Source organism: Pelobates fuscus, chromosome 6 (assembly GCF_036172605.1).
Source record: "Pelobates fuscus isolate aPelFus1 chromosome 6, aPelFus1.pri, whole genome shotgun sequence".
NCBI classification, from domain to species: Eukaryota; Metazoa; Chordata; class Amphibia; order Anura; family Pelobatidae; genus Pelobates; species Pelobates fuscus.
The window spans coordinates 68,419,809-68,433,415 of record NC_086322.1 but is presented as its reverse complement, the minus strand read 5'-3'; the positions used below and the strand labels follow the sequence as shown (position 1 = coordinate 68,433,415).

The 13,607-nt window shown below is 41.7% G+C and overlaps 1 protein-coding gene across 2 annotated transcripts in view; it reads right to left on the bottom strand.

The window, feature by feature from the left end:
- PACRGL (parkin coregulated like) overlaps window positions 1-13,607 on the bottom strand; it is a 52,089-nt gene that overhangs the window by 24,291 nt on the left and 14,191 nt on the right. For both annotated transcript variants that reach the window (XM_063459895.1, XM_063459896.1), the window contains exons 3-4: window positions 7,822-7,889; window positions 7,306-7,396 (exon numbers count right to left, since the gene is read on the bottom strand). In XM_063459895.1, coding sequence (XP_063315965.1) covers window positions 7,306-7,396; window positions 7,822-7,889 — 159 coding nt within the window. The remainder of the gene's footprint in view (window positions 1-7,305; window positions 7,397-7,821; window positions 7,890-13,607) is intronic.

Sequence of the window (13,607 nt, the reverse complement as noted above, 5' to 3'; positions counted from 1 at the left end):
ACGATAGGGCAAGGAACTAAGGGAAAAGGGTAAGTATAAGTAGTCTTCAAACTAACGTGATTGGCTCCTGTCACTTCCACTCCCCCAACAGGTAAGTGTATGGGGTGATTGGCGTGACAGGAGCCAATGGGAGCCTTTTTGCAATTTAGGCTCCCACTGTCTCTTTAAGAGCGCGCCCGAGATTCGCGGCGCGCTCTTAGCTGCAGGCGGGACACGTGACCGCTTCTCGCGGTCACTGCCCGCCTTCCTGTTTGAGCAGTCGGATGAGCCGCGCGCGGCTTGAAGAGAGGACCGCGGCCGGCCCCCGGATAAGGTAAGTACCGCTACAGTACCCCCCCCTGAGGACACGCCCTCCGGGCGGGCAGGACCAGGTCTGGCAGGAAAACGCGAATGGAAAGAACGTACAAGGCGGGGAGCATGAACAGCATCCGCAGAAATCCAACTGCGCTCCTCAGGCCCATAACCCTTCCAATGTACCAAGTACTGAAGCCGACCCCTGAGGAAACGAGAGTCAATAACAGCAGACACTTCGAACTCCTCATGACCCTCCACAGAGACAGGAGGGGGAGGGGGTGTACTCCGGGTATAGCGGTTGCGTACGTAAGGCTTCAACAACGAGGTGTGAAATACATTGGGTATACGCAGATTTTTAGGCAGACCCAAGGCATAAGAAACGGGATTAACCTTATGTATAATGCGATAAGGACCAATGAAGCGGGGAGCCAATTTCATAGAAGGCACCCGGAGGCGAATATTCCGTGTGGAAAGCAAAACCCTGTCCCCCACAACATAGGAAGGAGCCGCTCTGCGATGCTTGTCAGCCTGAGCCTTCTGGCGGGCAGCAGAGTCCACCAAAGAACGCTGAACCTGCTCCCAAGTATTACGCAAACCAGCCAAATGCTCATCCAGAACTGGCATGCCCTGTGAGGAGAATGCAGCCGGAAGAACAACGGGATGCTGGCCATAGACAACGTAAAAAGGGCTTTTGCCGGAAGAATCATGAGTGGCGTTATTCCGAGCAAATTCAGCCCAAGGGAGCAGGTCAGACCAATTGTCCTGATGGTGAGACACAAAACAACGGAGGTACTGCTCCAGAGACTGGTTGGCACGTTCAGCAGCTCCATTAGACTGGGGATGGTAAGCGGAAGAAAATGAGAGGGAAATACCCATCTCCGAACAAAAGGCTTTCCAGAACCTGGAAATAAATTGGCTACCCCTATCGGATACAATAGATAAGGGAATACCATGTAATCGAAACACTTCTTTAGCGAAGATAAGAGCCAGTTCCTTGGAAGTGGGCAACTTGCGAAGAGACACAAAGTGAGCCATTTTGGAAAACCGATCTACTATCATTAGGATGACTGTGTTACCATTCGAAGGGGGTAATTCAACAATAAAATCCATTGATAGATTAGACCAAGGTCTCTCGGGAACGGGTAACGGATGCAACAGCCCACAAGGAACTCTACGAGAGGTTTTCATACATGCACAAGTAGAACAAGCACTTATATAGTCAGTAACATCCTTACGTAAGGTATCCCACCAGAAATACCGAGAAACGGCTGACACTGTTTTGGAAATACCAGGATGTCCAGCAGTCTTAGTATCGTGATACAGTGACAGAATATCCCGTCTCTCGGGAACGTCAACGAACAATTTATCATTAGGCCTCTCGCCAGGTGCCATGCTCTGTTTCGCTTGTATGGCCTGCAAGAGGGACGAGGAAATAGACAATATAGTAGTTGCTATTATCCTGTCTGGGGGAATGACAGGAGTGACATCAATCTCCTGTTTGTCAATAGTCTCGAATTGTCTGGACAGAGCGTCCGCTTTAGTGTTCCGGTCGCCTGGCCTATAGGTTATTATATAATTAAAATGAGACAAGAACAGTGAGCACCTAGCCTGCCTGGAAGACAATCTTTTAGCTTCGCTAAGGTAGGACAGGTTCTTATGATCCGTAAATATGAGGATGGGATCCTTAGTGCCTTCTAACAAATGTCTCCATTCTTTGAGTGCTAAAATGATAGCAAGGAGTTCGCGATTACCCACATCATAATTCCTTTCTGCTTTGGACATTTGTTTAGAAAAGAAGCCACAAGGATGCAATGGCTTGTCAGGAGACTCTCTTTGGGATAAGACAGCACCTACCCCTATATCGGAAGCATCAACCTCAAGTATATATGGCAATGAGGGGACAGGATGCTGTAAAATAGGGGCAGAGGCGAACGTAGTCTTAAGAAAGTCAAAAGCCTGAAGTGCCTCAGTAGACCAGACACGTGTATTGCCATCCTTTTTAGTCATACGAGTAATAGGCGCTACTATAGACGAAAAACCTTTGATAAAACGTCTATAATAATTAGAGAAACCCAGAAAACGCTGGATGGCTTTCAGACCTTGCGGCAGAGGCCATTCTATGACCGCAGCGAGCTTCTGGGGATCCATCCGAAAACCCTCAGCGGAAATCAAATACCCTAAAAACTGGACCTCGGATTGGTCGAATAGACATTTTTCTAATTTGCAATAAAGACCATTAGCAAGAAGGGTCTTCAGAACTGTCGTAACATGTCTGTGATGAGTGTGAATGTCTGTAGAATATATTAAAATGTCATCCAAGTACACAATAACAAATGAGTGAATAAAGTCCCTTAAGACATCATTAATAAATTCTTGGAACACTGCTGGGGCATTGCAAAGCCCAAATGGCATGACGGTATACTCATAATGACCTGACCGAGTGTTAAAGGCTGTCTTCCATTCGTGGTCCTTTTTTATACGTATCAAATTGTATGCTCCTCTAAGATCCAATTTGGTGAATACCGTAGCATGTTTGAGCCTGTCAAACAATTCTGTTATTAACGGTATAGGGTAAGCATTTTTGATGGTGATTTTATTAAGACCTCTATAATCAATGCAAGGTCTTAAATCACCTTCTTTCTTCGATACAAAGAAGAACCCCGCTCCAGCCGGAGAAGAGGATCTCCTAATAAATCCCTTTTCTAATGATTCTTTAATGTACTCCTCCATGACACGGTTTTCTTGAACCGATAGGGGGTACACCCTGCCCTTGGGAGGTATAGTACCAGGCAACAAATCAATAGCACAATCGTAGGGTCTGTGAGGCGGTAATTTGTCAGCCTCTCTTTTATCAAAGACAGTCTTTAAAGTTAAATACTGAGAGGGTATAGCCGTAGATAAAGGAGGAACAGTAGGAACGTTAATAGAATTCACAGGCGTGACTTCAATAGTACATGACTCATGGCAGGCTTCACTCCATGATTTTATCTGCCCTGTCTCCCAGTCAAAAATGGGATTGTGGGCACGTAACCATGGATACCCTAATACCAACTGTGAAGAGGGAGAGGTGATGACCTGGAACCGAATGGTTTCATAGTGTAGAACCCCTGTGTACATGTGTAGCGGTGCAGTCTCGTGAGTAACAACTGGAGATATCAATGGTCTACCATCTATGGCCTCAACGGCCAAGGGTATCTCCTTCTCCCTGATGGGAATATTGTTTTTCTTTACAAAACCAGAGTCTATAAAATTCTCAGCTGCCCCAGAGTCAACCAGGGCGTATATGTTTTCAACTATACAACTCTCTCCCATATGTAAAGAAACAGGGAGAAGCAGTCGGTTAGGAGGCAATGTAGGAGACTTAGAAATCACACCCAAGGCCAGTCCCCTATAAGGTCTTAGGTGCGAGAGTTTTCCGGGAGCAGAGGACACTCCTTTACCATATGTTCTCTCCTACCACAATATAGGCAGAGTCCCTCTCTTCTCCTATGTAATTTTTCATTATCAGAGAGTTTGGCAACCCCTAATTGCATTGGCTCCTCTTCAGATACTTTTACACTCTCCGGTGGATTAACTCTGGGGTGAATAGGCGTAACAAAACTTCTATTCCTGTTCTTGGTATAGAGCCTGTCCCGAATCCTATTATCTATATCGATGAGGTAGTCAATAAGGTCCTCTAAGGCAACAGGAAGTTCCTTAGCCGCTACCTCATCCAATATAGAATCTGATAAGCCTTCCATGAAGGCAGTAGTTAACCCATTATTGGTCCAATCGACCTGTGAGGCAAGGGTACGAAACTGTATAGCGTAATCAGCCACAGACCTAGAACCCTGTTTAACCCTCATTAATGCTCTAGCGGCATTCTTAGACCTTTTCATAGTGTCAAAAGTTCTGCGAAAAGCTGTTAGGAAACTGTGAAAGTTATGCACCATAGGTCCATTAGCCTCCCAAATAGGGTTTGCCCATTCAAGTGCTTTGTCGGTAAGTTGGTGCATAAAGAACCCAACTTTGGACCTCTCTGTGGGAAATGAACGTGGATACATTTCAAAATGAAACTCTATTTGGTTAATGAACCCTCTGCATGTCTTAGAATCCCCTCCATACCTAGGAGGAGGCGTTAAATGTGCTGTAGCATTAGGCATAGTCGATACTTCAGGAAGCAGGGGTGCAGGAGGGTTAGGTGCGGTTGCTGGAATGGTTCTAGCTAAGAGCGTCTGGAGAGCCTGAGCTATTTGATCCATACGGTGATCCTGCTCTGCAAATCTAGCCTCATGGGTCGCCATCTGTTGAGCTAAATCTGCGGGGTCCATGGCCCTATCGTAATGTAACGAGTATATACCCCTACACGCAGGATCCAGCAAAACAGAAGACAGCACAGAGGAGAGATACGTCTACCGGACCTTAGAGTGGCCGGACTCGACGTAAAGGAGAAGTACAGAGTCAGGAGCGATCCGAGGTCAAGGGCACAAAGAGACAGCGTAAACGAGAACTAGCCGGGGTCTGGTACACAGGAATCAGCAAGCCGGCAAACAGTACAGACAAGGATAAAGCGAAAACGAAGTCAGAATACAAAGCCAAGGTCAAGTACGGAGAAACACAACTGAATACAACAAGCACTAAAGGGAACTGTAGCAGAAACCACGATAGGGCAAGGAACTAAGGGAAAAGGGTAAGTATAAGTAGTCTTCAAACTAACGTGATTGGCTCCTGTCACTTCCACTCCCCCAACAGGTAAGTGTATGGGGTGATTGGCGTGACAGGAGCCAATGGGAGCCTTTTTGCAATTTAGGCTCCCACTGTCTCTTTAAGAGCGCGCCCGAGATTCGCGGCGCGCTCTTAGCTGCAGGCGGGACACGTGACCGCTTCTCGCGGTCACTGCCCGCCTTCCTGTTTGAGCAGTCGGATGAGCCGCGCGCGGCTCGTGCAGCCGCAGGACCGCGCGCGGCTTGAAGAGAGGACCGCGGCCGGCCCCCGGATAAGGTAAGTACCGCTACAATAGGCCAGTGATATGTAACAATAGCCATGTCTGAATCTGAAATAAATGCTTTAATGTGAACATGGTTTTGATTTATAGATGGACATAAATAGTGTGTATGTTATTTCTTTCAAACTGCATCCACTTCAAGAAAGTGTTCTGATACAAAACATATTTATAAAATGCCTAATCTGCTAAGGACCAATGACCATACAGTCATACAGAAATTCTTCACATCAAAGACATCATGCTGGCAGTAAAATGCCCCATTTATTTGGCAACCACAAGGGACTTGGCAGAGTCTTGTAATGGTGCCAGATAAATAGGAAATTCAATGTCAGATTGAGGTCTACATTGTTAAGGTTGTGATTACTCCCTAAGGTGTTAAAAGGGCCTTTTTGTGTCAAAATGATCCATTTTACCAATATATTTTGAGTTCTACATTGTGCTAGTTTAATTTTATATGTGCGTCCTTTTTAGACTTGTTCCAGTTTGAAACTAAAGAAGCATGGTGCAATGAGGGGGACTTACAAAATATATTTTGCAAAAGCAATTTAAAAAATGAATGAAAGAAAAAACAAACAAAACACTGCTATAAACTTGCCCCCTGTATCTCGGATACAACAGAAGGAGTTTTACTTTGGCCTCCGCAGTTCAAATTTGTCCAGCTTGTGTTTGTGGTGTGTGCATGCCACATGTACAACTTGGATTGGTCTCTTTCCTCCTACCTCCAGCTCTGACACTTTTCTGGGGGCTTATGAGATCACTGCACGCAGCACTGTTCAGTTCACAAAAATTGAATTGGGCTGTGATCAGGGTCATAGCAGCCATAATATGGATTGCCATCAACCTACTTAGCAAACCCTATGGGATGACTGTAACTGCAGGTGGAGGACAAACTAAATATGTTATGGACCAAAAAAAACCAAAACAAACATAACCCTTTTTGACCATAATAAGAGTTGATAGATTGGTGGAGCCTCTTTCTTGTATACAAGGGGTATACCTGATGCTTCTGCTTACACTACACTTACAGAAGGGTCTTTAAGGAGAATAGCTTTCTTCTATCAAAATCACTTTCTTTGGTATATTATAGAGATTTAAAATACAACTAAGAACCAGCTAGATTTTTTTTAAATGATAAAAAGTGGACTTGTCAGATGAATGTTTTAGAAATACATAAACGGGACAATCCAAGTTCCTGCAGCTATAACATTTGCAATAAATAACCATAGTTATGGTGTTTGGAGTTTGTCTACTTTATCTGTAAATAGAGTTGAGTGTTTCTAATCGGCTCAATCAGTAAGCCTTGATATTAACATTAGCAACCAATAATGTCGTTGGCAACATCTGCGTATAAGAAAACATATCTCCAAGATGACACATATGTCATGGGATTTTCCACAGGGCACAATCCATGAACATCAACAGTGATAAGTTAACCTTCAAAATGTTTTCAATTGATTATAAAAAAATTTAAGAAAAAGTAGAAACCTGTCTGGAGTTCCCTAGTTCCCTTCTTAATGCCTTGGTAATTCTACATCAGAAAAATGCTAATATAGAACAGCCTCACTAAGTAGTTTAATGATTACTGCCTGAAAAATTAAAAAGTTGCCATTACAACTAAATGTATATGCAAATTATAGTAATATTTAACACTGTGCTTCCATTATCTAAACCCTGTGCAGGCTAGCTCACTGCTTGAGAGCATCACCTGATCACTCTCAGCCAATTAGCTAAGCCCAGCAAAACCATTAACAAATGGTTTGGCACAACAGTGCACTGTTGGCACCATAACTACTAACGCATGCTTTAGTGGTTGGAGTGATCCTTTAACAAGTTGTAGATATTGAGTCATTAATAGCAACTGTAGGAGCTACTGTTTTTTTTTTTTTGTTTTGTTTTCTTTTGTAAATGTTAGATATGAAAACCCTGAGAAAATGTAAGTGAAGTTAAAAAACTCAATAAGCTAGAAAACATAAAAATTAAAAAAAATTTCAGTGTTTGAATAGTGACATTCAGCACAATTATCTTACCTCAGCTAATGTTACTAACACAGGATCAAATGGAATGGTTTCTGGAAGACGTTCCCATTGCAATTTGTGTTTTACAGAACCATGCACCAATCTGAAAACAAAAATTGACAGGCAGCATTTCAGAGATTGTTAAAGATTGATGTAGCCATTTAAATACCTTTATTTTAGAAATATACGATTTAACTGTATATAATGTATATGGGTATTATGCTCAAATACAGACAGACACTGTTTAATCCATGAATTTAAAAAAAAAATGTAAAAAAAATTTAGGCAGACACTGCTAAGCTCACTATCTGCAATAAAAGCAAAGTATGATTTTAAAATAAAAAAAATCAAAAAATCAAAATAAACAATTTTTTTTTTTTTTTTTAAATGCTTCCATTTAATAAATAAAATATATTGCTGACAGGTTGCCGGTTTATAATTGGATTGCACACCGATTGCCAGACATAACCATATGTACTTTTAAACTTATCTATATATTACAACAAAGCAAGAAAGGTATGGCTTTACCTGCAAGGGACACCACCTTTAGAATATATAGCAGCAAACGCAGAGGGGGATCGCTGTGGCTCAGCAAACTAAATGGAAAAAGACATTAAAAATTGAATTTTTGTGGATTGTAATAATATTGTTGCTAGCTCAAACAGAATTTGCAGAGAGAGCTATAAAATATTTATGTCCATGCAATCACAAACAATTTTGCAAAACGTAAAATGATGCCTATCACTCAGTTTTACATCTATTACATTTGCCTTGCTTGTCAGTATGTCATAACTTGTGACCTTGAGCAAGCATGCAGCAGGCATATCAAATACAATAAAAATGCATTATATTCTATGCTGCCAGGTTTAGTATTTGCTCAGAGTACTCAGAACGGTGGATGTGGATATCACAATTACAGTTTTAAAGAGACACTGTCACTCCTGAGGACTTTGCCAAATTTGCAAAAATCCACGATGGTAACATCGCCATTGGGGTCCGATGGCCAAGAGAGCAGGTAAAGGTGAGACTTGCTTACCGGAACCTGTCTCTCGTCGGTGCCGCCATCTTTCTCCCACAGGTCATCTTCAGATCATGGTGTTTATGCGCCAAAAGCTGACGTACAGCATTAAGGTCTATTGGAGATCACTCAAGACAGAGGGATCCTCAGCAGACAGAGGCAGTTCCTGGCAGCTGTTACTGGTGATGGCTGTAGGGATGGACTCTGTAGCTCTGCCCAGAAATACAGAGACAAAGTAATTCCTACTTTGTCTTTGTATCTCTTGACTGGGTTAGAATTTAAGGAAAATTCAAAACCAGTCAAAATTAGTATTTCATAAAGATTCTATCTTTATGAGATGCTAATTTTAGGAGGGAGCACTAGTGTGTCAGCAATACAAACATGTATTCCTGACCATATAGAGTTAAAACACTATTTAGAACCCCCCATCCTTGCACCCCTTAAAAACTCTGGCCCTACTCCGATCAGCATCGTTGGCTGAGTTCATCAGAATGGACACTCTCAGCCAAACCGAAAGTATTGAGGTGTTGGGAGTGGAGTCAAACGCTCTGCTGGCAAATCAGAATATCCCCATAAAGCAGAGCATGGAGACACTGAATGTCAATGACACGCCCATGTGTAACCAGTACAGGATTCGCATAGTAGGTAATCAAATCACTTTAGAATGGGTTAACATCTTACCTAGGGTCCACAAGGCACTGCTCCCCACCTTCCAGAGTGGAAGCTCTTAGTGCCTCATACCACAGCCATTTGAGAACCATTATTATAGAGGAGCATCTGAGGCTTCTGGTATTTGTAGTGGCCGTCTGAGTGACTGTCACTTGAGGTAACCCTAGGCAGACCTTTTGTCTGAAAAGGCAGTGTTTACACCAAAATGTCTGTAGGGACAGATTGTACTCACCAGAACAACTACATTAGGCTGTTCTGGTAGCTATAGTGTTCCTATAAGATCACAACATGACAATGTATATTTCATCTCTCTAATAATCATATAAACTGTAATAAAAACAATGCAATTTTTCAAAAAAGTATTGATTCAATTAACGTGAGAGAGAGAAAAACACAAACACATGATACAGCTTAAGAGCAAGAATATGAAAGACCAATATGTCTAGGCTGTAAGGTTGAAGACATGCCACTTAGCTCCTCCTGTTATACCTTCCCTAGACTTCAAACATCCTATAACCCCTTACCTAAACCCTCTTCTGACACTTTTATTAAGTGATTACAGTCAGCAAATGGAACATGAGCAATCTCCAGATATTGTGGTACCAGATTCTGATTGTAATATGCAATACCACATGCAGAACAGGATTCCATATTTATATATACACGTGTTTGTGTACTTTTCTACTTGTTTTTATATTTATGGACTGAAAATTGCACCTGGTCAAGTACTTATCAATAAAGTCAACTGATTTAGAAATACCTTTAAAAATCTTCTTTTCCCTTATTACACAATTTGCCATTATATATTTGTATATGATATGATCTACTTAGGTTAGCGTTAGTGGCAATGTAGGAGTTAAGGATTAGTGTTCGTGTAGTGTAGAGGTTAATGGTAAGTAACAAGATTGCACAGGGGTTAAATTAATAGTTGGGTTAATGTTGTGCAGTGTATACGTTAATAGTTAGTAAAGTGTGATGCAAGGTTTAGTGATATTGTAGTGTAGTGGGTTTATAGTTAGAGTTGTGGTAGTATAGGATTAAGTATAGTTTAATGTTCAGTGTTAGTATAGTGGTTAAAGGAACACTCTAAAGTTATAGATAAATATATTTACCTTAGAATTAGTGTTCCATTTTTAGTGTGGATTACAGTTGCTCTGGGTTGCTCTGAGAAAAATGATCCAAGCAATGCTTCTCATTTAGAAGCACTACCGATCCCATACGCCAAGCCAGTGCTTCTCAATGATGAGCATTGAATGCATTTAGTATTATCATGCTGTGAGTGATGAATGTAAATGTGAAGACCATTGGAAAATCGAAGGACTAGAGGAAGAATGTTTCTAGTAGCTGTCTGTCTGCCAGCCACTAGAAGTGTATTTTCAGCCAAATTTAAATTGGGGGTCTCTCAGAAATGATAATATTTTTACGTATTCCAAGAGAGAGCATCTATGAACAAAAAAAAAAAACAACCACATTAAGAACTTGTGGCTTTGGTTCTTGAAGTTTCCTTTTAAGGGAAGGTCTTTGCTGATAGGACAGCAGAGACATACTTGTCCCAGTGTTGCCCGAGCATTAATACCTACTGCCACTAAATTAGCAGATCAGCTTGGAAGTGTCATTCAGTGCTGCCTAAGAGTAGAGTGTCCAGACTGACTGGAGATGATGTGTGTAATATTGCCCATTCATTACAGGATATAGCTCCACAGGTAACCAGCCGGGCAGTATGTGGCTAGAAACCATAATCTGCCCATTCTGAATCCAACTATCAAAAAAAGTTTTTAGAATGTATAAAGAATTGAAAGACTAAGCAGTTTATTTAAACAAAACCCAAACTGAAATATTTAAGCAAAAGTTCTGATTTGGAAGAATTCTCCATTACAAATAAGTCAAATCTTGATTCTTTTAGTCTAGATTCTGAATTTAAACTTTATTAACGCATTAAAATTTGATGTATGATGATTAAATCCTAACCTCTTCCATAGTTGCATAATTCTCATTCACCTCTAGATTCACCACCGTCTAAATTCTATGCTGGACAAATTACAGTTATTCAATGCTCTGAATGACTTTCTTTAGTCTTGGGGAAAAAAAAAAAAACATTTGTTTAGTAGCATACAACTTCCATTCCCCTTTCCCCCGTCCCCCCCCCCCCCCCAAAAAAGCAGTGGATACGGGTTTCATGGCTACAAAGATCCTTGAATTAAAAGTGGCTATTAGCACTTTAACCCTGTAGTCAATGTCTTATTTACCATCCAATATGATGAAGTTCTGAGCCAATTCATAAATAAAAATGTGTTCCTATCCATATATGTTGATCTATGCGCATAATACCCTCAAGCAATGCAGTCATTAAAGAGAATAAATGTCTCATTGGTGATAAATCTTAACATGCTACATTTGTTAATAACTATTAAAGGAAGAAAGAGATCTTCTCTCAGCCACTTGTTATAATTTTTATTCTGATACAGGAATATTCTTCAGTCGCATGAGACACTCTGTGGACATAATTTTGCGGTACATTTTTGGTTATAACTAAGATTATTAACGTAATTTTGCAAATATACAAAGTGCTATGTACATCAGAGTCAAATGTTTCCTCATGTCTAGTTTTGATGGTAGAAATGATTAAATGTGTTGATTCTTAATAAAATGGATAATTAGAAAGCCATAGCAATCCTTTATGAAATTTACTTAGGTTTTACATATTCTGATGAGTTCCTCTTGGCACAGGAAGCGGACACCTGCTTGTGTGTATTAATTAATTCTACACAGTACTGGCAAGTGATGTAGCAATTAGATGTACCTTGACCTGGCTGTTCTAGACTGAATGATGCTCAAGCATGAAATGGTAAGCAGAAAAGCACACCTGTTGTATACTTAGTGTGGCAAACCTAGCCACTTCTGACTTATATGTATTGTAGGTTGTCCATAGGCTGAATGTATACTGCAAGTCGTTACCTGTGATAATGCTATGTTACGGCCGTTCGCCGTACGAATGTGGGCTCCCCAGGTAGACCACACCTTCACCAGTCGTGTGGCACCAAGTAACCGATTACACCCCGGTTGCAATCGGTATTTAAAGGCTCTCCTAGGTGGCCGCCGATCGGCTACCGACCATGCGGCGGTCGGCCATCTTGGATCCTTTGTCTCTGCAGCGGTGTTCGGTCGTCGAGAGCCTGGAACCGAAAACGGCTACTCAATGACTCGAACACCGTTGGACTTCCAGAGCGGTTGGGAGTGCCGCGTTTAGTACATTATGTGCCCCATCCATATTCGGTACTTTTAGACCGAACTCCATGTTTGGATGTATTTTGTGCGGCGTTCGGTTAGTTTAGCTGGGATCGGAGCGGTATTCTCACTAAATGTGCCCGCCGACCCCAGCTATCTACCGAACGGTCATTCGTCTAAAAGCGAGCAGTAATGAATAAAATATGGATTTCTGTATAAATTGTCGGTTTTGCTCCACGAGGGGATAATCCACTTAGTCGTCCATTTTAGTGGGAGTATCCCTCTCGTGCAGCAATGCCTGTTGGGATAATTGCAATGCCTGATGGGAGAAATCCCCTGTAATAACTGTAAGGAAACCCCTTGCACGGGGAACTGCATAAATACGGAGGTCTGTGAATAAAGCGAGTTAGTTGACTCCCAAACTGTGTTTCGTCCGGTTATTGGGAGGATGGGGAATATTGCCGTGCTTTCTATCCTGACTGTGGATTTCCTGAAGATACCAACGGATATCGTAGACTAATACACTGCGTTCCGTTACACTTAGCAGAACATGTACAAGGTCACAAATACAAGCATATAAAATAGGAAACATATTTCAGTTAACAATATCTGTACAATTAATTAAAAAAATATTAGTCTTCCTAGAAAGTGACCATATCATGTGGATAACAATTCCACTTTCAGAGTAAACATACATTTACCAAATTGCCAGCAAAATTAATCACTTTAAGAAACACTCCAAATACCATAAGTATTCCAAAGTGCTGTATTGTCTGTATTGTTTATAGTGCTAGGAGTCCCTTGCGCCTCCCTCCTTTGTAGGTAATCAAATCGCTTTAGAATGGGTTAACATCTTACCTAGGGTCCACAAGGCACTGCTCCCCACCTTCCAGAGTGGAAGCTCTTAGTGCCTCATACCACAGCCATTTGAGAACCATTATTATAGAGGAGCATCTGAGGCTTCTGGTATTTGTACCTGGATACTCAAGCATGAGTCATTCCAGCAAAGCCAAACACGGCCCAGGCATCCAATTACTGTGACAGTCGATCACCTGTCTCAGACTACACTACATGGCTGGAGGCACCTCTATATTCAAGCCTGGTATGTAGCAGGCTATTGGAGATTTGCTCTGAGAGTCAATCACAGAGACTACATGTATTAAATGACAGTTAAAGGAACAGTTATAATTAATTTAAAGGAACACGCCAAATACCTCAACCACTTCAGTGTGCTCCAACAATCAAATCAAACAATATGCCAACAGCTTGTTGTCTCAGGACTTGGCTCAGGAGAGCTAACAGAAGCTCCTAGAAAGAACGGCCAGCTCTTCATACTATAAGAGGAGAGGCAGGCAGCGGGCACCTGACGAACCCCAGGTTAGTAGTCAAACTGTTACTACAA